Below are 27,907 nucleotides of genomic sequence, written 5' to 3' on the forward strand. Positions count from 1 at the left end.
TTTTACAATTATTTTTGGACAACAGGCGGTTGGATTATTGAAACTACACAAGGATTTGTGGAAATGTTGGGTCCTCAAGAAGATAAATTATGTGGAATTTTCTCTGCTTTGGCGGCTTTGTCCTTCGTTTGCTTTGCTCAAAGGTAAGTGAGCATCTTCTAGATGTTTTTCAACGACACACAAAGGGTTGGCCATTGCCTTAATATTAAAAAACAAAAAACCCCACATTTAAATCACATTTTCAGGATACCCACATAAGAGCGACATCACCACACAAATTGAACTACTAAAACCTATTCTGTAGCGTACGCGCGCGTATGTGCGTGCAAAATATGCGCGTGCATGTTCTCCTATTGTAAAACGTAGGCTATTCAGATATCCATATAACCATTAATTGGCTTGGGCGAGTATCAATCCGATTATATATCTCAATAGCCTGCCCTGTTTCCTTCCCTATAATTAGGTGATGAAACAAGGTCTAAATTAGCCATGCAACTGATCAATCACTGATGTGAATTAAAACAATTCCCTATAGATGAACGAGTTCATAATGTTTAGGTCGTCTCATTATTCATTTTAAACTATTAAGGAATATTCTTACATTAATTCCAAGGATTTAATAATCCACCGACAAAAAATGCAAATAATAATTTGCTCCCACCCCCACCCTATCAACAACACCATATCACTACTAGCGATTCATCATTGATCAGTCAAAGAAAGTGAAACAAAACCGCCTGTCTGTTAATTTTAGTGGCATTGTGTGTTGACAGTTGGGTAAATGTGTACATTATAATTGATATTTCCATTAATAGCGCCTCGAGTCAAGTCCGTGCAGTATTGCGTATTTTTGAGCACCTGTAACCGTCTTGCTGAGAAGAGGGTTAGAACAACAAAAAAACGTCCTCAAGCTATTTATTTTTTAAGGTAGACAATTTATCCTCAAGTGGGCCGACAACATTGTATTTATTTACGATGATACCATTATAAACTACAATCTCAGACCTTAGATTTAGACAACTGAAGCTGACATCCTTAATCAAACAGCCATGGCCCTAAACTGGGTCTTCCATTTTGACGTTTTGACATTTCGATTACGTTCCTGTATCCCGTCCAGACAGGACACAGGCGGAACGATGGCTTTAATTAGAATACTCACAGACTCTCGCCCTCAACCATAGCATTTGTTCTGATTAGCCTTAATGACAGCTTCGTGGTGATTTGGCTGCTTTGGGTTACAATTTGAGCTTTTTCTTCATTTTCCTTCACTGATTAATCGGTATTTCAGTATTATCTATCACCAATACTTTCAAAATTGTACATTTTTTATTTGATTCTACCAATCAATCTGTCACTTTAAGTAATTTGCAGTAACATGTTGCCTGCCAGGTGTGGTCTTATTAACATCTCCTAGACAACCAGCTTCCCCAATGACTGTACATGTCCAGATCACATGACCAAACTAAGTATGTAATAAAGGAGTAATGAAATCCCATAATTTGAAATGTAAGATTTTTAGGCCCAGGTGGATGCACCTGCAGCAACACAACAGTAAAAAACCCATGGCTTACTAGGCCTTCCGGGGGGAAGAAGTGTTCTCACGTTTGTGTTCCTGTCTCCCAGCTCCACCCCTGGAAACACCGGCATGTCTGTTGCCAAGTCTACGGTGGACAAGCTACTAAAGGGGTATGACATCCGTCTACGCCCAGACTTTGGAGGTACGTAGGGGGGGGGGGTTACACCTGTCCTCGAACCCCTGTCCTCGAACCCCTGTCCTCGAACCCCTGTCCTCGAACCCCTGTCCTCGAACCCCTGTCCTTCATCAACCACCTAGACTCGTTTGGCCATGACACCCGTTTAAACCTCATCGAGATCCGGTGAAGAGTTTGAAACCTTAGAGACAGAACTGCCTCGTTGCTAGGGATATATTCACCACCACATAGGTATGGAAGATGGCTTCTTCAGCAGAAGTAGGATATATAGACAAGCAGTCTAATTGTGGGTTTCAAGGATACAGCCATGAAGGGAGGAGAAAGATGAGGGTTTGCTAGCATTATTGTTATAAGTGATAATGAATCTGTGGACTGAAGACTACAGCGAAAATGTTGTCGAATTAATAATCTTTTGAAATCTTTTCTATGAAACCGTATGGTAATATTTTATGTCTTTTGAAATTGGTTCCTTTTTGTGGGGTCTTTAATGACAGGCTGTCACTGTGTGCTATTGTGCTACCTTTTAAACTAAGCAACATTTAAAACCACCGTGCATCTTAACAAAAAAAACTATTTTTAGGATGTTGTCATCATTAAAAGAAAGAAATGCCTGTCCTTGTGTGAAGAGAAGATTGTGTATTTTCAACCATCAGACGTGTTGTTATAAACGTATGGGTGCCTGTGTGTTCTCCATCTACTCATATTTATCCCCTCTGCAGAACAGAACATTTCCGATTGATCACGACTGTTTCAATGTTTTCTCGCCGCAAAGTGTCTGTTACTGAGGGCCAGAATGGTGCAGTCAGCAAGGAGGGCCTGTCCTCCTCGAGTCTATCTCTCGCGCTGTCCCAGTGTGTTTCCGCGGCGACGGGACGGTGGACAGTTAGCCAGAGTGTCCCGCACAGAGACGAAATGAAAGGGCCCCCGACCCCCACCCCCACCCCACAGGCAGGAAGCTGTAGCGCATCACTTCCTGATAATTCCATCATCAGTCAGCAGCTTCCATCCTGACACAACTGCTGACCAACTCAGGCTCTCCTGCGAGCAGACGAGGGGAAATGATTTAATTGGACGAGGGGGCGTAAGGGGGGGGGGGGGGGGGTCTAGCCCGGACCCATCCGCTGGGATCTCACCGTCCCAGGGGGCGTTGGGGAGGGTGGAGAGAGGTTAGGGTTTTAATGGTTGAATCCCATGTTTCCCTGGGTGTTGCTCCAGGACTCAGCTGACTTGCTGTGGTCTGCAGCATGTGCTATCCCCCCCTCCCCGTGCTGTCCCCCCCCCATGCTGTTGTGTCCCCCCCCCCCCCCCCCCCGCCCCCCCCACAGCATTGATCTCCCAGCCAAACCCGAATTCAACTGACAGAGCTCTGGAAGACTTACGTCTTCCAAGCCCCAGTCCTCCTCTCTCCTGCCCTGCAGATCGCCTCCCTTCCTCCCCTTTAGATCCAGGTGCTTGGAGTAAGCATTAGTTCATAGGTAAGAAGGCCTTAGTAAGTTGTAAATCTTATGTTAGTAAGCATCTTATGAGGGCCTGATTGCCTATTGACTAACACTTATGTTACACACTAACTCTCACCATAACCCTAGCTCTAACCTTAAGCCTTATTGATATTGTTAACACTGTGGTCTTGTTAATGTATGCTAATATTAATAAGCACCTCATAAGGGCCTTGTTACTTATTAACAATGCATTTTTCAAACACATGGATCTGAAGTGTTTGCCAGGATTCCTTTAGTTTTTTTTTCGAGTTAAAGCAATAGTGAAATGTGATCTTTTGTGTTTATATCCACTTCAAGTGTTCTCGTCGTGACATATCCAGTCCAGGATAGCGTTAGTGAAAAGTCGCGTTGAATAAGAGTGAATCAGCTTTCTGCAGTTTCTCTCTCTCTCTCTCCCCGTGGTCTACACTGCTGTGTCAGTAGCACGACTCTGTATTCCTCTTTTACTGTCTTGGTGTTTGTTAGGATCATTGGCTTCGGCTCTGACTTCTCAACAAATAGCCCATGGATGTAGTGTGCTATCAGTTGGAGAAAGAGGCTGCACTAAGCAGAATCTTCTACCCGGATGTCCTGACGGTGCGTTTGGGCATCCAGAGAGATGAGTAGCACAGCAAGAGAGGCCAGGGCAGGCCGGTGAGGAGGACTGAGGATGAGGAATGACAAAGCTCACCGAGGTGTCGAGATCTCAGAGATATTTTTGTTCTCAGGACTTGGGGCAGTCTCTCAGACAAAGCGCCCAGGACGGGGATGCTCTGCTGGGGGTCTGGTTCCTGTGGCTCCAGGTGTTTCTGTGGCTCCAGGTGTTCCTGTGGCTCCAGGTGTTCCTGTGGCTCCAGGTGTTCCTGTGGCTCCAGGTGTTCCTGTGGCTCCAGGTGTTCCTGTGGCTCCAGGTGTTTCTTGTGCCAGTGCAGGATATCGTCCGAGGGTTGATTCAATGTAGACAAGAACCCCAGATCATGTCTGATTCGTCAAAATTCGCATGCACTTACATTCTGCTATTGTGTGGTTTTACACGAGAGTCGGCTGTAAAATTAAACACAATTAGCCGTTGTTTCCCAAATGTGGCCACTTTCCTGATGGCCATCTGTGCAACGCCATACTTACAATCTCACTAATCAAGGCAGCTTTTGACAATCTTGATTTTACGAGCCGATGACTCGTTACTTAGTTTTTTCATACTCAGGCATTGTACTAAGTGCAGGGAATCCTTTCAGCGTCCATTTAGGGTCAAAATTAATTAGTGAAAGTAATACGCATGTGGCACCCATGGCTTGAGGGACATGTTTTCCCCGGCAGTTGATTTATGTTTAATTTTAGATTCATCGTGTTTTAAATAAGGAGAATGTGGACACGTGTTGGGCCTCTGTCAGTGATTGATCTGCTTCGTATGAATTTATGAATTTGTTATTGTTGTCTAATTTCCAACGAGGGGAAGAGGGTGTCACGCCTCGGCTGTCACTGCGGGGAGACACAGAGAGCATGCGGACGCGGCTGGAGCAGGAGTCCGCATGCACACAGCCACCCTCCCTCTCTCTGCGTTCTAGCCCTTTTCATTATCCGGCATTCTCAGATTCTCTCTCTCTCTCCGTCTCCCGGATAAACAATGGTTCACTCTGCCTTTCTCTCTATTTCTCTTCCAATGATTCTCTCCTTGACATACACACACACACACACACACACACAACAAGCACTATACAGACAACACACACATTCTGGCACACAGGCGCACACCTTCACACACACACACACAGACTGTAAGAGAGCCTGCCTATCTCTGTGCATCGGAGAATCATCTTGTACAGAGGTCTCTATTCCAGCCGCTGCCACCATGATTAGAATCTTAAGTGAACTTCCCAGACGGCTCACTTTGCACCTTAATGAGGGTGAGAGGGAGCCAGCGATGCACACCTGTGTTCAGCACACTCATGTTTCAGGCTGAACGACACACACGGATTGTAAATGATATGCGAGGCCGGGGTGCCTGCACACTGGAGAGTGGCTGCAGTTTACTCGTGAAATATCTGGACTGGATGTCTGTCAGATCTGAGCTGTCTTTAAGAGGGCTGTCAGATCAGAGCTGTCTTTAGGATGGCTGTCAGATCAGAGCTGTCTTTAGGAGGGCTGTTCTGTTCTGTTGGTAGACCCTGCTCTGGGAGTCTATGTGGGAGATATTTGTCTCGTCTTGTAAGGAAGATGTTTTTTGTTATTATGATTAATAAACTGCCCTTGCCACTGGTCAGTCCATCATTTTGAACAATAATATGTTTGTAAGTGAGTAGCCTGGTCCTAATACTCGTCATATAGCCATATCAATCAGTGGTGACTGTTGTAAGGTTTATGTCACAATATTAATGAAGTTATTGAAGGTTCTATTTTAGCAGCTAGTCATTTTGTGTATTTAGTAGCCTCAGTATTATGATTGTGATGGAAAAAGGGATATTTTTGGTCACAACAAACACAACACAACACACTTTCAGAGCCATTTGTTGGTCGTGTTCATCAATTTGAGAGCAGTTTAATAATAATAAGTTTAATAATCGTTAGAATTTTTTTTCAGTTTCGAAACATGTCTTAAAACATCCCCTCAGACAGGTCACCCACATGTGTTGGTTACCATGTAGGATAAGTACAGCCACGTTAGGAGTACAGAAACATGTTCTCCGCTCTAAACAGAGTCATGGATGAGTTTACACAGCTGTAATTATCCCAGTAAACTCAACACCCCTTCTCACGCCGACATATGCTCCTGACGATAGCGATATTGAATTAAAAACTTTAACAAGGTGTAGCCATACACAGTTGATTTATATGGAAATTTACATTGCAGGGGCTATATATTAATGGAACGGCATACATATCTCAGGCTCATGGCAGCTGTGAGCAGGACCGTGGCGGGGGGGAAGTCGTTAGAGGGGTGATTTAGGACCCTGGGACACAGACCAGGGCTCCCGCCACGGAACACTCCGGAGTTCTGCTTCCGTCAGATGGCCCGGAACGTTCTTATTCCGCTGCAGGTCGCGCCCGGTCCGGTCACATGACCTTTTCGGAACTCTTACCGACACTTTATCACCCCAGGGTGATTTCCTGGCTAATAAATGTGTTAGGTTTATGAATAATCCTATGCTTTAATGTTGACGGCTGGGCAGGATCTGCTGTGCAGTGTCTGGGTTCCTCTGAGCTGGGTTTGTGCTGGGTGACTGGGAGTGTGTCCTGGTCCTGTTCTGCTCCTGCCTCTGCCTCTTTATTTGCCTCTGCCTCTGCTTACCCTACTGCCTACTGTGTTTTTGCTACTCCCTCTTCCTCTTTCTGTTTCCTTCACTGCCTCTTTCTCTGTTCCTGCTACTGCCTCTCCCTCTGCCTCCGTCTCTGCCGCCATCATTGATTTGGGCGCGGGAGCGCGGGAACGCGGGAACGCGGGAGCGCGGGAGCGGGGGTCATGAGTCACTCGTGTGTTGCCAGGCTTCGGGACACTCTGAGGGGTACTCACTGGAATGATCTCGCCTCGGAGTCGCAAAAAAAGCATCGTCACAGTCGAGGCCGTGCCAAGCGACGAGAGAGCTCGGCTTAGCCGTCACCCCCCCACCCGCCCCCTCCCCCCAACACACTCTCTAAACACACACAAACACACACTCTCAACACACACAAACACACACTCTCAACACACACAAACACACACTCTCAACACACACAAACACACTCTCTAAACACACACAAACACACACTCTCAACACACACAAACACACACTCTCAACACACACAAACACACACTCTCAACACACACAAACACACACTCTCAACACACACAAACACACACTCTCTAAACACACACAAACACACACTCTCAACACACACAAACACACACTCTCAACACACACAAACACACACTCTCAACACACACACACACACACTCTCTAAACACACACAAACACACACTCTCAACACACACAAACACACACTCTCAACACACACAAACACACACTCTCTAAACACACACAAACACACACTCTCTAAACACACACAAACACACACTCTCAACGCACACAAACACACACTCTCAACACACACACAAACACACACTCTCTAAACACACACAAACACACACTCTCAACACACACAAACACACTCTCTAAACACACACAAACACACACTCTCAACACACACAAACACACACTCTCAACACACACAAACACACACTCTCAACACACACACATACCCCTGGAGGACCCAATTTAAATCTAGCTGTCATCACCGCTGAAATGGGTTTTATGGTTTCGGCTTGTGTCGTTAACAAAGCTTGAAATGGGGGTGACATATCAGCAGTGCTGTGAACATGGCCCTCGTGCCCCTGGATTCAGCACTGGGCCTCAGGAGTCCTGAGCTCAGAGCCAACACACTGATATGTGTGTGTGTGTGCTTCTAATTATTAACCTGTGATCTTTTCATGTAACGATGCAGTCTTGGAAATCGGTTAATGCTAAAAAAAACGATGACATGTCTGGTAACCATCCATACATAGCTGTATGCATGGTGTGAGGGCAGTTATGGACAGGCTTATTGCAAAAAGAAAACACACAAAAACACACACACACAACAGAACAGAAAACTGTCTAAACATACTAGTTTCTGGCCCAACATAATTTCACCCTAGAGGACCATGTTGAATCAGCCCGGCCCCTAGTATAACGTTCTTGTTTGTCAAGGCATCTCCATCCCAGTTTCTACCCTTGCAACCATTGTATCCTGGTCTCTGGTCTCCCTGTGCAGGTGTCACTGCTGTAGTGTAATACACCGTGTGTCTCGTTTCCTCCCCCCCCCCCTCCCCCCTCCACGGAGGCTAATTCACAAGCCTCTCTCCTCTGTGGCTGTAGCTGTGCGAGGTGCCTCCCCTAAGCCTGGCCTGGGGGGTTGTCACACTAGAGCTGCACTGTAAAGCTGCTGGAGACGTTCTGATATTGGTTCCGGCTGAGGGCGAGGGGACGTTCCAAAGTTAAAGGATCCGGTACGGTGGGGGGCTCTGTGAGAGGCTTGCGAGGTGAGGGGTGTGTGTGTGTGGGTGTGTGTGTGGGTGTGTGGGTGGGTGGGTGTGTGTGTGTGTGTGTGTGTGTGTGTGTGTGTGTGTGTGTGTGTGTGTGTGGGTGATGTTCAGCTGTGATTGTGACCACCTGATCTCTGGCTGTCACATACTCCGACGCAGCTGTGGCGCGATGCCAGTTCATCCCTCAGACATCACCGCCACCAGCGCCTCCTCTCATCCACTCTCATCCATCACCCCACTCATCCACCACCCCTCTCATCCATCACCCCTCTCATCCACCACCCCTCTCATCCAGCACGCCCCTCATCCACCACCCCTCTCATCCACCACCGCCCCTCATCCACCACCCCTCTCATCCACCACCGCCCCTCATCCACCACCCCTTTCATCCACCACTGCCCCTCATCCACCACCCCTCTCATCCACCACCGCCCCTCATCCACCACCCCTTTCATCCACCACCGTCCCTCATCCACCACCCCTCTCATCCACCACCGCCCCTCATCCACCACCCCTTTCATCCACCACCGCCCCTCATCCACCACCCCTCTCATCCACCACCGCCCCTCATCCACCGCCCCTCATCCACCACCCCTCTCATCCACCACCGCCCCTCATCCACCACCCCTCTCATCCACCACCGCCCCTCATCCACCACCCTTCTCATCCACCACCGCCCCTCATCCACCACCCCTCTCATCCAGCACCGCCCCTCATCCACCACCCCTCTCATCCAGCACCGCCCCTCATCCACCACCCCTCTCATCCACCACCGCCCCTCATCCACCACCCCTCTCATCCAGCACCGCCCCTCATCCACCACCCCTCTCATCCACCACCGCCCCTCATCCACCACCCCTCTCATCCAGCACCGCCCCTCATCCACCACCCCTCTCATCCAGCACCGCCCCTCATCCACCACCCCTCTCATCCACCACCGCCCCTCATCCAGCACCGCCCCTCATCCAGCACCGCCCCTCATCCACCACCCCTCTCATCCACCACCGCCCCTCATCCAGCACCGTCCCTCATCCAGCACCGCCCCTCATCCACCACCCCTCTCATCCACCACCGCCCCTCATCCACCACCCCTCTCATCCACAGACTCAATCCACCTCTTCCCTCATCCTCTCCCATTTACCACCTCCTTCATCCACCCTCCTCTATCCACCCCCTGGTCCACCACCCCTCTCATTCACCGGTGCACCTGCTTTGACGGTTCTCATTCCCCCGTCAAGCCCAACAAACTCCCATCTGCCTCCCGGTCTTATTAGTAAGGGGAGGCTTTCAAACGGAGCCGTGAAACAGCAGAGTCAGTCAGTTGACGTTGATGGGGCCAGTCCGAGCATCTGGGACAAACCGGGACAGTTGTTGTCGGGGCGCGGTTATGACATCACAGAGGGCGAAACGGAAGCCGCTCTTCTATAAAAGACCTTTTGAGTCATTTGCCAATTTCGTTTAATCTCCCGACTTTGTGAGACCAGTGGAGCTCTTGTCAGCCAGGCAGTCTGTGTTTATGACACACGTACACACTGTGTATTGTATATTGTTAATTGACAGTCTTTTCCATGCTGCTCTTTTGTCCTTTGCAAATATGACCCCTTAATTGACGTGTGCGTTAGTGCACGTGTCTGAGACAAGCAGTAAATGAGCATGTGACCCGCATTTGTTTCATGCATGCAGGAGAGTAGCAGCCTTATGGCAGAACACACACCACCCACCACTTTTATATTTATTTATATTTCATACTTACCATATTGGAGGTAATCTTTTTCTCCGTCCATGTTAAATGATGGGCTGTTTTGTATGTCTACGGCTCAGAGAGCCCTCTGTAAGTCAGAGGAAAAGCAATGCCTATTCAGCAGAAAACGTCAGTGTGTTGCCAGAACAGTAGAATTGATGTTGGGGCGAGCAGGAATGATATCTATCCTGATGAAGAGAGAACAGCAAGTGATTTATTGCACAGGCAGCACGGACAAAACTGCTTAAGGAAGGAGCACTCAGAAACCCCAACCACCACCCCCTCCCCACCGCCATCCCCTCGATTCGTACATTTTCTGCTCCGAGTCAAATGAGGTGTGTATTCGTTTGAGGGGGGAGCAGGGTGGGATTGGAAGGGGGGAGGAGGGGTATGGGGTGAGGAGAGATGGGAGGTACTTCATCTTCAAATTCAAAGTGTTGTTTTCAGCAACTTTGAACTGCAGGAGAAGGAGGAGATGGGGGGGGGGGGGTGGGGGAAGAGAGATGGAAAGGGAAATGGAAACGACTGTGAACTGGATCCTGCAGTCCTGGAGAGGTCCCCGGACACGCCGCCCGGCCATCCTGCGTGCGGGGCGCTTTTTTCCGTTTCCGACTCTCCTCCTCTTGCCCCAAGCGCCACCCTTTTTACACCCCCCTGTGATTGATGGGAGGTGCGTCCTTGAAAGGGAGGGGGGGAGGAGGGGAGGGGGGGGAGGGGGAGGGGGGGAGTGGGGGGGGCAACAGGGACCGGCCAAGGACGGGATGCGGCTCTCCAATTGTTTTAGATAAATAAGGAAAGAAATTTCATTTACCGCATCCAGAGATTGATGCCTCGGTCTGCAGTGCTGGGAAGCATGCTTAAAAGCCCATCTCATTATTGAACTCTGGGGTTACTGGAGTCACAGGTTTCTCTGAGAGCATCGTTTCACCAGGGTTTCTTTCCCCAACCGTACCAACTGTTTTCCCCTTAATTGAATCCCTTTGGCTCCATCTCTCCTCCCCCGTCTCCCTCCTCTCCACCCCTCCACACCTGACAGCGCTGGATCTGCCTCCCTCCACCCCTCTCCCCCTGTCCCAGCAGCCCTCAGGGTGCGTCATCAGTCCTGGTTACCTTGGTTATAGATCTTCCTTCCCCACGCCAGGTGATGGATCCCGACGGCGCCCTCATGCTAATACAGAACAGTGTTTATTGCTTCATTGCAGATTGTTATCTTAACCGTTGTAAACGTATAAGGGCATGTCGTGTGTACAGTACGCCGAGTCAAACAGTGAGGGATTACCGAGGTTTAGGATTGGCCGATAGCATGCCTCGTCGTTAATGAAACGGTGATGTTGTGGCCGTTCGTTGTTTCCAATTCCTTGTCCACAATTTTCGGTTAATAATAACACAAATAAGGATGATTTTCAAGAAGAGGATGCTGAAACGTTAACGCTGACTAATTGATTGTCTGCTCTGATACTGCTGATAATCGAGCATGTGGTTCCAGATGACTTAATGAGGCAGAGGTTTGTAATAAACTGCTACTTCCCATGTCAACAAATGCAGCGATGCTGCCCCTGGCAGCTCAGGTTGATGGTGTAGAACAGGCTTTCCCCTGTTCAAGCGCCCCCTAGAGGGAGGTGCGGGGTGTTGCCTCACCAGCATAGCCCTTCCGTATCCCAAGACCAAATATAATAATGATTCCAACAGATATTTTGCAATAAAGCTTTGCCTGAATTTCTGTAGACTGGGATACTGGTCTATGACAGGGTGGGTGTGGCTTGTGGTAGGAACGGTGGGGCGAGGGGTGTGGCCTAGGGTAGGCTGGGTGTGTACACATTTTATAGTTTTCTTCACATTTAGTTTAAATTCAACAATCATATATCCTCTAGTAGAAGCCCACAGGATGTTGTAACAAAGACTAGTCTTACAGTATTTTATATACAGTACGACAGTTTAATTTTATTCCAAGAAAGCAACATAACTGCGTATTGGTCTGCTGGTTTATTGTCTTTCGAAAGGACTTTCATGATAGCCGTGGCCATCGAATACAAAAGCGAGTGCAGATTCAACACTGTGCATGTAATGCTCTTTGCTTCCCTTGTAATGTTAGAATGAGAATGCTGTACAGTTGCTATGGAACCCTCTGTTGCTAAGCAATGACTCGATTATTAGATTTTTTTCTTCTATATCTGAGGCAGAGTGGTGTTTCCTTTGCAGTGGCGTTATCCAGCAATTTTGTTTTCACTGGGCCATTTGCAATTTGACAGCATCCATGAAATAACATGACAAAAACAAACCTCACAACAATGCAAATAATCCTATGTAGCATAATCGGTGTATACCAAGGAGGAGTAACTATCATATCTCCATACAGACACCCCCCCCCTCCTTCCCTCTTCAACAGTCCATATGCCGATGAGTTCAGCTCTCAGGTAGGAAATCGCTGTCTAGCAAGCGCATGCACCTAAAACAATAAAGGAAACAATGGCAGGAGTTGATGTGTGCTTCAGACAAGGAATCAAAAGCTTCTCCTTGTCTCCGCGTCGCTGCAACGAGGGGAGCGGTGCTGTAGGAGGGGCACGGACGGATTGGATCCTTCACACAAAGGTTATGAAGCTTCAGACTGGTTCTGACTGGAGGGTGTCATGGGTGGCGCTAGAACAAAGGCTTATCTGTGGTCCGTTCTGCGTTTGTTTTTTTGTGTGCGGTACAATTACGGGGCGGTTGGTATTCCTGGTACTTCCTTCAGGAATGCTCCTGCTGCTTTGACCAGACAACAGCTATGACAAACGCAAGTTTGCCTAATCCAATCATCAACAACTGAACCAGCTCAATCCACACCCTCTCTCTAGCCCAGTTAGAACACTGCATCTCTCCCCGGACAGAACGGGACAGAATGAGGTGATGGTGTCCCCCCCACACACACACACACACACACACACACCATTGCATCTTTATTGTTTTTAGAAAGGACTTTCATGATAGCCTCTTCTTACATGTTGGCATATGAATAAAAAATACCCTCCACTCCCCCCCCCCCCCCAGCTTGTCGTCAGCACTCCAGTGACCTGGGCCCACCAGCGTGAACGGACTCAGCACCTCAAGACACCCACCTGCTTTACATTTGTCATTTAGATACGTACACAAACAATGAGACCATCTGGCTGGTGAGAGTAAAAAACAGGCCGGCTCCAGGAAACAGCACACGCTCAGCAGAAGCCGAAAAACACAAACTATGGAGACAGCAGAAGGACAAGCAGAGCTGCGAGTGGAGAGAAGGCGTGTGGTGCGGGGGTGTGTGGGGTTGTGTGTCTGTGTGGGTGTGGCAGTGTTGCGCAGTGTGGTGTGGTGCAGTGTGGTGTAGTGTGGTGCAGTGTGGTGTACAGTGTGGTGTATCTGATCCACGCACAGCGATTTTGTGCTGTGTTAGTCCTGTTTTGTCATTCTATGTTTTTATATTAATCTCAAAAGGATCCAGATGTAGTCCTGTGGTATGCCTTGACTGTTAAGGCCTTGTATATTGTATGGTGTTGTTAAGAGTTCTTTTGATGATTCGTATACTAGATAGTTGCAAGCAGCGACGGTTGGATACACGAGGGTAGACTGCAGGATAAAGATGATCACTTCTCACTGTGTTGAGATTTAAATGAAAGTGGGAGAGCGTGTTTTCCTTCCTGTCGGGAGCAGAGTCTCCTTGGCAGGAGGCAGTGTGTTGGGATCAGAGACAAGAACCGACTGGCAGGCTATCAAAGATCAGGAAATCTTTTACGTGAGCCGAGGTGATTGAATAGCAGGCGCAGGGTTGGACTCGAGCCTGACTTTATTAAAGAGTATTTTTTTGATACTCCGCACTCCTTGAAGGCGGGCCTTGTCAATACTCAGGCGAGTTATCAGGCTGCGCCGGACGCGGTCCGTACTCGGGGAGGTCAGTGCTCGATGTGCGAACACAGTAGCGGGTCACAACAGTCAGTGGCTTAGATGCAGCTTATTGGAAAAGCACTGGAAAGTGCTGACACACTCTGATGTGATAATTGCAAATAGTAGATGTGGCTTGGCTCTGGTCACCACCCGTCCTCCCCTATCTCTCCCCTCTCTCTCACACACGCACATACACACACTGTAATTCATTGTACACACACACACACATACACAGTAAAAGACACAATGCGGATCAAGTAGTTCATGTTTATATGAACATTAAGATTTATGATGATAAAAAAAAACTGACATATGAGAGAGCTACTGTTGGTGAAGCAGTGAATCATTTCAGCCTGAGAATTGAAGCTGCAGGTAAGTGCTTTTATTTTGAGAAAGAAATGATGGCAAAGTAGATCTCTCTCTCTTTCTGTTTCAATGAAGCGGAGTCAAAAATATGCAGTAAGAGTTTGAGTGAGTGAGAGAGATCTGGATGCTTTCTGTTTACAACCAGCCCTTACAAATGTACTTTGACGTCTCAGGGGAAAATTGTTACTGGTTGCCTTCACAAAGCGCAATGGAAAATAGAGCCACTTTTTTTTTTTTTTCTGAAGAGATGGGTCAGGGAATATGACAAAGCTACAGGGCATTTAAGAGAGAGGTAGGTTGCCGTGTCAACACGGTAGCTGCAGAAAGAAGAGGGGGGAAGAAAATAGGACGACAGAAAATAGAGAGGAGATGTGCACTCTTAGTCAAGTGCTGGTTAATATTTCAGTGCCAGTATTTGGAGAAACATGGTAATTGTCAGATCTGTCCGTTCAGAACTCATCCCTGGATTATGTGAAGGAAAGAAAGAGGGAGGGGAAAAAAAACAACAATAATGGGTTTGAGACAGGCCTGAAAAATTAACTGGTCGAAATTTTGTAGCGCACCAAAAAGCACGAAATCCACTGAAATTCTTCTTTATTTTCACTTGCGTGGTTTACTTCTGTCTTTGTTGGTTTTACATTTCCTCTCAGGAGAGGACAAGTCACACCCCCATAGCCTGGTGTGATTTCACTGATCTTTTGTTCAACGCCAGACATCATTGTACTACAAAAATCCTTGCTATGTTTAGTTTGTTTTTGTTGTGTTTCAGGGGGAAGGGGGGGGGAGTACGACCTATGAAATATTAATGCAACTAAGAAAACATTGCGGATGGTGGCAAGCCAGCCTTTATAAAGAGCTTACTGACACTGTTTCACATCACACGTACAAATCTCTGACTCCCACAATGCAACACACCTGATGAAGCAGGAAGAGACACCCTGTTGCAGGAAGCCTTCGAGGATGTGATTGGTTAGAGGCAATGGAAGAGCTACCAAGACAACCTGAAAGTCAGAATGTTGAAGAATACAGAACTGATTTTCTATTGGTGCTGCACCTCCTGTTTGGCTTCAAGTTCATATTTTTTTTTTTATTGGTTAGCTCTCTTGGATGTAGGATTCCCTACATTATTTTCCCCTTTTTAATTGTGCATAGTTATGGTGAACATCACAAACCAAACGTAGGGCATACCAATGCTGCATGGGTTACTGAAGGGTGTTGCTGTATACCAGACACACCAGCACACATGGAACACAAAGATTGAGAGAATTCCATCCCTGGCACATCTATAAATAGCTGCAAGCCATGGAGAAGTCCCTCAACTAAAGGGTGAACATTCCTCTCAGCTTGTTTCGTTTGCATTGGGTCATCGTTTGGTGGTCAGACGCTTTCTCCTTCATTTGATCGTCATGATCCAGTAGCCTGCTTACTGGGAAATGACTAATTCGTCCCTTGTGGGGGTGACACAGCCCCCTTGTGCAGAAATTCTGGGATTGTTACAAATCAAAAAGTTAACTTTTCGGGGGGCAGCTGGGAGGAGTGTCCTTGCTTTGAGCTCTGGATTTGGCACCGTGAGTTATCACCAGATGTTGTGAAGGTGAAACACCTGCAGTCTGATGAAGACAAACTTTTGCACGCAAAAAGTTCTAGAAGGGCGGCAGTAGTGTCATCATGATCAAAGCCATGGTGATAAGAAACATTATTTAAAATATCTTGTAAACATTGTCTAAAATCTACCTCATGATGCAGAATATCTTTATAGTTTGGTAGCCTGACTTCTTCTTGTTATCTTCCCTCAGGTCCTCCAGTCATTGTAGGAATGAGCATCAACATCGCTAGCATCGACTCCATCTCGGAAGTAAACATGGTGAGTGTAACATTTCCCTTGCTGCTGTGAAACACCCATTCACGCTCAGCCCTTCAGGATCATTGGTTTTTAATATGTTTTGAAAGATATTTATCGACATTAGATGAGCTTTGTCCCAAAGTGTTTCAATAACAGACGTGTCCATTCTTTGGAACAAGACTTCACAATACTTTGCTTTGACACAGTGCATACATTTGCCATGTGCTGTCATCCTATTATTTAGCTATTTTGTCGATAACTGTCCCTGGTTTTGTTCACTAAGTCACTAAATAACACAAACTGCATTTTTTAAAACATTTCACATTTCAATTGGCCCTTTACTTGGCAGATTCATGCAGGTTCAAGCAGATCTAAAATGACGACAGACATATTGGGACAACATGTTCAGCTTGATTTACTAACTTGTGCTAGTTGAAGCTCTGCTATATTGAGCCCAGTCGACTGAGTCAAGAAGACAATATGGCTGGTGACTGAGCCATGACATCATTCTTTCTCCCTGCGACTGCATTTTATTCTCAATCGTATTCAATGCGGCACGGTCACTACCAGGTTCATAAGTAAAAGATTTGGGGTTTGTGAGTGTTTTTGCGCCTTGCAACATCGCCATTTAAAGTCACTAGAGGATTTTCATCTGGTTCCGAGGCAGAATTTATTCTTAATTTGTTGGAGTTAGTCACTCGTGTGTGAAGCAGTTTTCTTCATCTTCATGAGCGAGCCAGGAAGGCACTCTGAGTAATCTTTCTTGACGTTATTGAAAGTGCTTCTTTGCAGTCTGTTGTTTGCAAGGAAACTGCACATTCCATCTCTTTTTATGTTATTTGGTTCCCTGGACAGTTAGAGAGGAGAATAGACTGAAGAAGGGTTCTAAAGTTCCTGTGTACCATGACAGAACCCCCCCCCCCCCCCAAAAAAATAAAATAATCTTCAGCAGGGATGCTGTTGCATTTGTTTGTGGTTAAACAAGGCCCTGCATGTCTTGTTAGACGTCATAGTTGGAAGCATAATACCAGTCAGCCACGATAGATCACACATAGGTCATTTGTCTGAGGAACACAAGTGTTCTGGTGGAAGCGGCATGTAAAGGGACACTGACATCTTTCTTTTCATAACATTTTATGAAGTATGTTTTGCTGCAAAACATGTTTTTGTGGAAAACATGAAATACACTTTTCATAGAGCACGACTTCAAATGTAGGTCACTTTATGTCCAGTTGAATAACCACTCAGATTAGCTCCTATTCTGAATTGTAATGTACGTTTTGGTTCACTTGCATCTTCAATACTTGACAGTGAAATCCTGGAATATCTGGCCTCATCAGTCAAGCGTATTCTACAAGAACACTTTATCTTTTGAAGAAAAACTATGCACTCAAAGTACAATATGAGAGAGATTTTCCCTCTAATTGCATATTCTTAGGCCATGAAGAAGAGCAAACAGATGTATCTTGGTTACATTTTGTGTCATCACAAACCAAACGTAGGGCATACCAATGCTGCATGGGTTACTGAAGAGTGTTGCTGTATACCAGACACACCAGCACACATGGAACACAAAGATTGAGAGGATTCCAGCCCTGGCACATCTATAAATAGCAGCAAGCCATGGAGAAGTCCCTCAACTAAAGGGTGAACATTCCTCTCAGCTTGTTTCGTTTGCATTGGGTCATCGTTTGGTGGTCAGACGCTTTCTCCTTCATTTGATCGTCATGATTCAGTAGCCTGCTTACTGGGAAATTACTAATTCGTCCCTTGTGGGGGTGACACAGCCCCCTTGTGCAGAAATTCTGGGATTTTTACAAATCAAAAAGTTAACTTTTCGGGGGGCAACTGGGAGGGGTGTCCGTGTCCTTGGTTACATGTTGTGTCCACACACGCACACAATGCAACGCTAACTTCACTTCACAGACACTTTCATCCAAAGCCACGCCCAGAGGGGGTATTTCAACCTGCAACTTCTTGATGTGCAGTCAAATGCTCTATCCACTGAGCTTCCCCTTGATCTGACAATACCCCCCCCCCCCCTCTGTATTTCAGGACTACACCATCACAATGTATTTCCAGCAAAGTTGGCGAGACAAGAGATTGGCCTACGCCGAGCTGGACCTCAACCTGACTCTGGACAACCGCGTGGCCGACCAGCTGTGGCTCCCAGACACCTACTTCCTGAACGACAAGAAGTCCTTTCTGCACGGCGTGACGGTCAAGAACAGGATGATCCGTCTGCACCCGGACGGCACCGTTCTGTACGGACTCAGGTAAACACTGCTACGCTGTCACAATGCCCCCTGACCCCCGACCCCTGACACTCCCCTGACTCCTCCTCAGGAAGAAAGAAAAAACTCTGGAGCAGACCACAACAAACGTTTATATTGTTTGTGAAACGTAACGATACAAGGCAGGGAGAGACAAACAGGCTGTTCAGTTATGTCACGCTTCTATGGTCAGTGCCGTTGGTTGGTTCCAAAGGGCACATCCCATTCTCAAATGTTTCAAAGCTTAGTCTAAATGTAGCTATAAATGTTATTTGCATATGGGGGCCACCGCTAAACAACCAGCTTCATATAACTCCAACACAATTGCAGACGGTATTTTGTCAAGAATCCCAAACTTTTACCATGTCTCTCGCTATTATTTTTCATTTTTAGAAGCGGAACAATTTGAACCATACGCTTGTGTGTCGTTGCTGGAATCTGAACGGCACAAAACTCCACACAGATGTTTCCCTTCTCTCCAGGAGTGGTTGGTGCATCTTCCAGACACAGTTTACTGCCCCAGAAAGGAAGAAAAAGAAAAAAAAAACGCTGCAGAAAGGAGTTAATCCCCTTAGCACCTCAATGTCCCAGTTTCATCAATGAAACAGACTAGACAGCCAGCGAGTACGAGGAGGCCTGGAGGGAGGCATTCAGAGCAGTATCCTGCTGGGGGAAAGCAGGCACCCTTGGGCCGTTTCAGAGTGCATCCCTGCTGCCTGGCAGGGCCCAGGCTCTGGAGCCTCCCTCAGAGGGTGAAACCTGAGGCCATTCAGGAAGCCTGGGCTGTAAAGATGTGAGAGATGGGGATCGTCCGCTGTGGGAAAATGTTTATGCCGTTTAGTTAGTTTAAGATCAAAAATCACAAAGGACTGGGTGATTCCTTTGTGGCTTGGGCCTTGGCCTGGACTTGGTTGAATCCTTTTCTTGGACAAACAATTTACAGAGGAATCTGCTGGGTCATGTGAATGGTTGAAAGGGAGTCAAGCGTGTTTCGAAAGACAAGTTGGTTAAAGAAATGATATATACTAGTACAGGTGCTTGGTTATGAGAGGTGTGGCATGGACCTGTCCATCTTGAGTCATAAATCCTGAATGTGAAATAAGTTTCTGTAAAAAGTCAAACTTACTCCCAACCCTCCCCTCTTCCCCCCCCCCCCCCCCCCCCCCCCCCGTAACATACTGTACAAACACAAACCGTGTATCTATCAGACTCTCCCTGTGAACTTGGCGGTTCCTTTGACACGCAGAGGTGATGAGTTGAAACTCAATTACTTTTTCCATTCAGCCAAACCAATGAGCTCCCTATTTCATTTGCACAAGTGGACCGAAAGCATCGAAAGCTGGTATGATTTAACAGCACAAATTTAATTACTAAAATGTGCTGCACTAGTAAATATCTCAGTTAGTGCCAAAGACTCCCACACAACTAATCTGTAAACAGGACTGGTTTGCTGGGCCAGTGGATGTATAGAAATTGAATATAAAACATGCATACACCCCTTATCAACACACCTGGCGGTAACACAAATCTACATAACGGAAAGTCCCGCTTTCAGACTTGCATGCGTATTACAAGTGCAAATATGTTTTCTACATCTAATGTTATCGACAGGGTAGAGGTGTTCATTGTATTTGTGTTGTTATTGGGTTTTGGGAGGTTTGAATGAGGTACAGATGTTTGAAATTCAGCTTTTTGCAGTTTGCAGTTCAACCACGAATCCTAACGTCTCAGTGCCTGTGTGAGCACTAAAACTAAGCACCCTCTCTGTGTGTAACACACATTTTTGTATTCAGACCTCTGTCTGTGTTTTGAGCCTACTCGCCTTAGTCAGAAGACATCCTCACCAACGTAAATTAATAGCGTTTCATTCATTAAAAATGCATTAAGAGGTGACCACAGCTATTAAGGGAACGTCTTAAACAGCAAGACAGATGGAGGGGAGAGAAGCTCCTTCTCACATCCTCTTCAGCTGCAGACGCGTCTCAGACGGCTTGTGTTTAGTACCTGCCTGAGAGCCACTGCATTCGCTGGGGGTGTCTACCCCCCCCCCCCCCTCCTATTGGCACGAGGCAGTTCCTGTACATTACTCATTCAAACATGCACATATCGCAGTCGAGGCTGCGCTGTGATTTTTGTGCAGGTTACCAAGGTAACGGCGGTCCTCCCTGGGCCTTCTGTGTCTCTGCTCCCGTCTTGTGTTTCAGAATAACCACCACGGCAGCTTGCATGATGGACCTGCGGAGGTACCCCCTCGACGAGCAGAACTGCACCCTAGAAATCGAAAGCTGTAGGTGGACCCTGTGCACCGGCTCACACCCTCCAGCCCTCTCCTCTGTAGACTTAATATCCTGTAACCCCCCCACACACACACACGCATGCACACACACACACACACACACCGTCAACACAGCTCTGGGGCTCCTCAAGCCTCGCTTCATGAATGTCATCCTGCCGTTCTCACTGGTCAGCCTTTCTGAGACACAGTTAGATACCAGCTGGGATTGAAAGAAAATATAGACATTTTACACATATCTATCTACTTCATTAAAAAACTGAATCCATATTCCAGTCAAACTTTTACTACTTAAACTGTTTTTTCACCAGGAAATATACACAAGAATAACATAAGATGTCATGCACTTAGTTGTGTAGTGTTCATTCGACGCTGCGCCCCAGTTATCCAACATAACTTCCTTCAGGCAGACAGTGTGAACTCCCTAAATCGAGGTGTGAGGCCCAGAACTGCAGCAGCTTTGTCAAAAAGTCACCTGACTCCTTGGTGGTTTTGATGCAGCAAATGTTTGCAGCTATAATCATATGGATTTCTTACGGCAGCTGTTTGGCAGCGTTATTGGCATCCGAGACAGGGTGTGTCATCCGTTATAGATGTGTTAACTCAAAGGCCAATGACTCCATCGACATGTGCTGCTGAAATTTCAACACTTCGATGTGGCTCAATATATTTAAACCTCGGCTCCAGCCAAGGAACCGTGCCTGTCACAGAGACGCTAATGAAGAACATGGATATCTCTCTCCTCACATCTTCACCACCATATGGAGCAGCAAGGTTGCTCTTGCCAAGTAGACACATGCTAAGGTAAATAGAAATCACAGCAGCATGTCCCTGATTGGTCTTCGACGTCCAGTTTTTGCTTCTGCTACTAGCCAATAAACATGATTGCTGGTCACTAAATACTACCAGTGTTTGCGTTCAATAGCATTTTCACCAATATTAGTTGTTTTTCATATTTGTGGTAGTATAAATATTTGTCAATGTTTTGCCAATAATACAGAGAATATGAAACATTTCTTAATGACTGATTCCAGTGATGATGCTTGAGGGAGGCAGAATGTGTTGGCGAGAAGGTTTCTCAGTGGCCCGCAGTATCATAGATTAAGGGCTAGGCAAGGGGTAATGCATAAGTTCCATCACCTCCCGCTTCAGGGAGAGATTAAAATGGGATGAATCCTGTGTAGAGTATGGCTCTTGACAAGCTTCTGGCTGGGACAGGGGCGGCAGCAAAGAAGCAGTTAAATGTGAAATACAGTACAGGCATGAATACTGTGGATCCACTGCAGGGTGAGAGTGTGTGAGGGTAGCCTATCGCTTGAACCGCACTACATAAATCTGCCTTAGAGGTCACACTTTGACATCCATGTCTCCTGAGCTTCGAGTGTGGACTTTCGCAGCGCCTCCCTTGAGACTGAAATACAACCTGACGGGGGAAGGAGAGAAACAGCATCGGCCTGACTGACTGTCCTGACTGACTGTCCTGTCTGACTGTCCTGACAGACTGTCGTCCATTGTTCAAATGTGACCAGGACTGAACCTTACTCTTAATCATTTCTCCCTCCATCTCTCCACCCCTCCCTCTCTCCCTCCCATCCTCCACCCCCCTCCATCTTTCCTCCATCCACCCTTCCCTCCTTACTACCCTCCCTCTCATCCCTCACTCCATCCTTCCTTCCATCCCCCCTTCCTTTCCTACACTCATCCCTCCCTCCATCTTTCCCAACCTCCTTCCCTCAAACAGATGGGTACACAACAGATGACATCGTGTTCTTCTGGCAAGGAGGGGACACGGCCGTGACCGGAGTGGACAAGCTGGAGCTCCCTCAGTTCTCCATCGTGGAGCTGCGCTTGGTATCCAGGGAGGTGAGGTTCACCACAGGTAAGAAACGGCAACAAGCACCGGGTCTGAGCTCAGTTGAAAACAAACTGAAATTTTGCGTCAAAATCACTGTGTTGTGCGGTGTTGTGTTACAGAGCTTGGTCGATTGAATGGAAATCCATTATCTTTGTGGCATGTCCGAACTCTAATCTAAACCTTTTGATATAAACCTACACATTTGGAAAGCTATTTGCTTCCGCTTCATAACTAGTTTTGGAAGGACCTTTTTCAGACTGTAATATTCCATAGAATCATAAGATGTAGATATTCAGCATTATCAAGGTGTTTAATTGCATTGGTGAGAAGTTGAATGTAATTGTGCCTTGCAGTTTCATATAAAGGGTTATGGATAGGTCATATCCAGGTTCCTCCTTCTCGTTTACAGCTTATTGGTGCTGCAGTTTGAGTAATCAATAAATACAATGTCCAAACTTCAGCCCATTTTGAGTAGCTATCTGTGTGAGATAATAACAGTAATTATACTATTGATTAGCCAACATATTCTTTCATCCATTACTTTCAAAGCTACTTACAGTCCAGGGGATTGTTGTACCTGGGACTATTTGATCTGCATCCTATTGCTCTAACCACTGAGCTCTACCCACAATAGAGGTAGCCATGGCCTCAGCTGCCAGGTCCTGGACATCTGGTTTTCCCACCCAGACTTAACATAGCGATAATGTGGTCTCCCATACGCACCTTTTAAATCCCCTTTAGGTGATGTTTAGAAGACGGAAAAAGTGCTAAACAGAGAAAAACACAGCAGCTCTCTGTGACAACCCTCCAAGGGAGGCTGGCGAGGCCTGCAGAGATGGGGGGGTTGCAGAAAATCTGCCGTGTTTGCGACTTTCTGCCATGTTTAATTGGAATCGAACTTGTCCCTGGAAAGGAATCCATTGCTTTGGGGAAATTAAGTGCTCCGTCTGAACAAATGAAGAAATGACTACCCTGCGCATTGTCAAAGTGCAGACTTCGGAACTCATAACTTGTGCCAGATTCTTTTCTCCCCTTCCTCGATTTCTCTTGTTTTCACTGATGTGTTTCTTCTGCTTTCTCTCTCTCTCTCTCTCTCTCTCTCACTCTCTCTCTCTCTCTCTCTCTCTCTCTCTCTCTCTCTCTCTCTCTCTCTCTCTCTCTCTCTCTCTCTCTCTCTCTCTCTCTCTCTCTCTCTCTCTCTCTCTCTCTCTCTCTCTGCCCTCCATCCTCTGCTTTCTCATTGTGTAAAAGGGTCCTACCCCAGGCTGTCGCTGAGTTTCAGGATAAAGAGGAACATTGGCTACTTCATCCTGCAGACCTACATGCCCTCCATCCTGATCACCATCCTCTCCTGGGTGTCCTTCTGGATCAACTACGATGCGTCCGCGGCGCGAGTCGCCCTGGGTGAGACGCCGCCGCCGCCGCCTTCTGTGGCGTTCCCGCCGTACACAGCTGGCGGGGCCGGCTCCCGCTCCTCACACAAGGTTGCCGTGTCATTGCGGTGACTTGCTGTTGCTGTCGTACGGCGTTGTTACAACTGACAGCAGCAAGATCCCGTACGGTGGTCCCACACCGATTGAGGAGAACTTGTGCCGTCGCAAATGATTAGAGCTGTCAGAGTAGGGGTGATCATGGAACGGCATTAATCACATGGTTTTCCTATAATTAGTCATTGATTTGATGCCTTTTTTAGTTGTCGTTTTTTATTCTCATCAAATGTGGCCCTAATTGAAGGTTTCTTCGATGGTTCAAGAACATATTGACATATCGGTTGAGTTGCTGATGTCATAAAGATGGTAATAAAATAAATAAACACAATTATCTGAATTCATTTTCGTAGATCTTGAACAATATCAATCCTGCTTGTGAGATTCAAGTCTCTGAGTCTAACTCTGGCACATGTACATATGGGTGCATGTATGTAAATGCAACATTCCAATCAAATCAAATAACCGGCTTGTGTCTTCTGTTGATTTAATGGCCGTTCTCTGTTTGCCTTTTTCAGGTGTTACCACGGTGCTCACCATGACAACAATTAACACCCACCTTAGGGAGACCCTCCCAAAGATCCCATATGTGAAAGCCATCGATGTCTACCTCATGGGCTGTTTTGTGTTTGTGTTCCTGGCGTTGCTGGAATATGCCTTTGTTAATTACGTGTTCTTTGGAAGAGGCCCCCAGCAGCAGAAGAAGATCAACGACAGGATGAACAAAGCCAACAACGAGCGTCCGAGATACGAAGAGAAGCGCCTGAGGGAACAGGTTTGCATCCCCACATCTCCTTCCTCCGCTCATGCTCTCTTGGTTTGTTTTTTACATAAAGAGTTTTTTTTTGCCAAGACAAATCTATACTTCTCAAAGAATCTGGCAAACGTATTCCCCCAAGTCAAGCTTTCGCAAGCATACTGATGCCACCTTTCCACGAGATATGCATTCAGTAACCATCCTCCATTGCTTTTATTCAAGCCCTGACTTTGTAACGAGCGTAGTGTTTCTTCATGGAGGTACCAGCTCATCAAGCTCGGTAGTTGTGTGAAACATTTTCATTCTCCAATCAGGGTGTTGTCTATGTTTATGCTGTGGGCTTAATTCAGTCTAACCTTGACACAGGAGTTGCATTTTACAACCTTTGTCAGCTTACATTGAAAATGGCAGGGTGGCGGGAGGATTGTAGAGAAATATTTGCTCAGGGAATCAATGAGTTTACATTTACATTTAGTCATTTAGCAGACGCTCTTATCCAGAGCGACTTACAGTAAGTACAGGGACATTCCCCCGAGGCAAGTAGGGTGAAGTGCCTTGCCCAAGGACACAACGTCAGTTGGCATGACCGGGAATCGAACTGGCAACCTTCGGATTACTAGCCCGATTCCCTCACCGCTCAGCCACCTGACTCCCGGGTTTAGGCTCTAAAACAATTAGACTGAGTGAAGTTCGTTGCCTGTGTAGGAAATATGACCTGCCATGCTTATGCTAAATTGTTCTTGTTAACCTTATGTTTTATGCATTCTGTATTTTTAGAAAATGTGCTTAATTGTCAGTGTTTTATAGGCGTTTTAATGTTCTCTTCACTTTTTTTTCACATTGCAAGGACTCCATATCCGTGCCGTTTCAAACCAACACCCTCAGGTCATATACACAGCGGAGAAATCTGTATCTCGAGGAACAAAGAAAAGTTGGGGTACATGCATTTAGAAATCATAAAGTGTGTGCTGTTTCGCAGCAGTTTAATTGAGGTCTGATAGTGAGATTGATAGAGCGATGCAATTAATTTGTGTCAACTGACTCAACAGTGAGAAAGAAATGTAATAGTCTTTAAGCCAAAATGGTGGAAAGTGTGTATAATTAAGAAATCTTTTTTAAAAGAGGCATGAAGAAAATGACATTTCATATCATCATTACATTTGCTTTAGCTTGAATTATAAGAGCTGTAATGTAGGAATGCCAGGCGGAGGAGACACAGTGCTTAAGCAGACAGGAAGGGGAGGGGGGGGGGGGGAAGTGACATCACAATACCTCCGTCTCTGACACCCTGTCTCCACCGCTCCTTCTGATAGGTGGACGCGTACGGGAACATCCTGCTCACCACGCTGGAGATGAACAACGAAGTGATGCCCTCCGACGTCGGAAGCAGCGTGAGCGACTCGCGGAACTCGGTCATGTCCTTCGACAGCTCAGGGGTGCAGTTCAGGAAGCCTATGGCCCCTAGGGACGGCTTTAGCCACCAGTCCTTGGACCGCGGAGCCATGCGTACCCGTGCCAACTGTCGCCTACGACGACGCTCCTCCAAGCTCAAGCTGAAGATCCCCAACCTGGCTGATGTCAGCACCATTGACAAGTGGTCCCGGGTCATTTTCCCCATAACCTTTGGATTTTTCAACCTAATCTACTGGTTGTACTACGTGAATTGATGTGTATCCTACTAGGAATCATGGGCCATATTTTGAGAGCACATTAAATTGGCTTTGATACGGTTGGAAAATATGTATACACATATACAAGTTGATACATATGTATATGCATATTTCTATATATTATATTTATATATACACATGTGTGTGTAAATCTGAAGGACCTTTCTCCTGTACAAAGTATTAATAGAATGACTTGAATGTTTAAGAATAATTCTGAGAGAAACTTTTCAAGCCTCTGAATCTCCCTTTTCGTCCAGAAACAACTGAACACCTGACTGAACCCTTGGGGGGGGGGGGGGATTTTGGAACTAAAGACTGCATGATATTTTTGCTAAAAAAAAAAAGAAAAAAAGGGAAAGCTCTTGAGGGCAAAGACGTCTCAGAGTCTCATCCACTTTGTATCGATACTCGTTGTAATCAGTGTCCTCTGCAGCAGCTCACGAAATCAGAGGAGGCTTGTGTTGGGCCGTAGACCCCCGATCTCCAGCTTTTCCTACTATCTACCCTGGATAAACATGCACAGAATGATCCAGTTCTACACTGTACAGCAACCTGGTTTGGATTATGTGTCGTTCCTTGTTTTATTTTTTTATTTTAAATTGTTTTCCCCGTGAGTGACAACAATCTCTTTACCGGACATCCGCTCTAGCACGACGCTCTGGCACGACGCTCTGACACGACGCTCGGATTTGAGGCCCATCTGGACAGGACGTGGTCTCAGTGTTTCTGCCCAGAGTCAGTGCAAACTTCCTTTGATTTCTCTTCTCATGTTGGTTTTTACTGCAATTTCCTTGGAGGGGAGGGAGGGAGGGGGGGGAGAGGGGAGGGAAGCTGTGTTTTTCTTTTGGGTTTAAAAAAGAAAAAAAGATGATTATTGTGGTTATTATTTTGTCTTGAAAAATACTGTGCTTTGGGAGAGTACCACCTGAACATGTCCTAGAGATAGTGCATTATTAGATAAGAGTCACAGGTTCACATTATTCAGTTTGATTGTTAGAAAAATAGACATATACTGTACATTTAGTCATTACATTCAGTATCCTCATGGACATAGTTGGCAAATATTATTGCACAGTTTTTTACCTTCTTTCTTGTGGTGAACTTGCTCTGTAGATACAGTATTCATTGGCATCATATCCAGCTTTGTGTTCTTTAAAGGAACAGGGATTACTGAGTGATTTGAAGTTACTACACTGAAAAAAATATGTGAGAAAATGTTGTGTATTTAAAAAAGGAGAATAACTTAGTTTGATATTGAAACATCTCAGCCTGTAGTTTGACCTGTCGTTGTGTGTGTGTGTGTGCGTGTGTGTGTGTGTGTGTGTGTGTGCGTGTGCGTGCGTGCGTGCCTCCTTCCTCGTTGTGGTTTTCGCCCTCACAAGACTGGAGATGGACCTTGTGGTTCTTGTCGATTGAGAATGTGCCTGTCTTAAAATGCATTAGGCATATCTTCAGTCGATCATGTGGGAAGCATGT

The 27,907-nt window shown here is 46.4% G+C and overlaps 2 protein-coding genes across 5 annotated transcripts in view; one reads left to right on the top strand and one right to left on the bottom strand.

The window, feature by feature from the left end:
* Positions 1–27,907, bottom strand: part of tmlhe (trimethyllysine hydroxylase, epsilon) — a 133,985-nt gene that overhangs the window by 62,837 nt on the left and 43,241 nt on the right. The gene's annotated exons all lie outside the window — the stretch shown is intronic.
* Positions 64–26,428, top strand: gabrb4 (gamma-aminobutyric acid type A receptor subunit beta4). Of its 3 annotated transcripts, XM_067256795.1 has the most exons (10): positions 64–143; positions 1,624–1,718; positions 16,050–16,117; positions 18,152–18,372; positions 20,574–20,656; positions 22,404–22,541; positions 23,769–23,921; positions 24,523–24,779; positions 25,609–25,698; positions 26,075–26,428. In XM_067256795.1, the coding sequence occupies exons 1-10, from the start codon at positions 64–66 to the stop codon at positions 26,426–26,428; spliced, it is 1,539 nt and encodes a 512-aa protein (XP_067112896.1). The 3 variants fall into 3 exon arrangements, with proteins under 3 accessions (XP_067112896.1, XP_067112898.1, XP_067112897.1); XM_067256797.1 differs by lacking the exon at positions 25,609–25,698 and having other exon boundaries at positions 88–143; XM_067256796.1 differs by lacking the exons at positions 64–143; positions 25,609–25,698 and having other exon boundaries at positions 1,646–1,718; positions 24,523–24,777; positions 26,079–26,428.

This window comes from Osmerus mordax, chromosome 19, assembly GCF_038355195.1.
Source record: "Osmerus mordax isolate fOsmMor3 chromosome 19, fOsmMor3.pri, whole genome shotgun sequence".
NCBI lineage: Eukaryota > Metazoa > Chordata > Actinopteri > Osmeriformes > Osmeridae > Osmerus > Osmerus mordax.

What these genes read in the sequence shown, in the direction of transcription:
- gabrb4 (XM_067256795.1), top strand. Translation starts at nt 64, where the DNA reads ATGTTGGGTCCTCAAGAAGATAAATTATGTGGAATTTTCTCTGCTTTG. An exon ending in AGAAGCGCCTGAGGGAACAG is followed by an intron (nt 24,780 to 25,608) that starts GTTTGCATCCCC and finishes TCACATTGCAAG; the next exon opens with GACTCCATATCCGTGCCGTT. An exon ending in AGGAACAAAGAAAAGTTGGG is followed by an intron (nt 25,699 to 26,074) that starts GTACATGCATTT and finishes TCCTTCTGATAG; the next exon opens with GTGGACGCGTACGGGAACAT.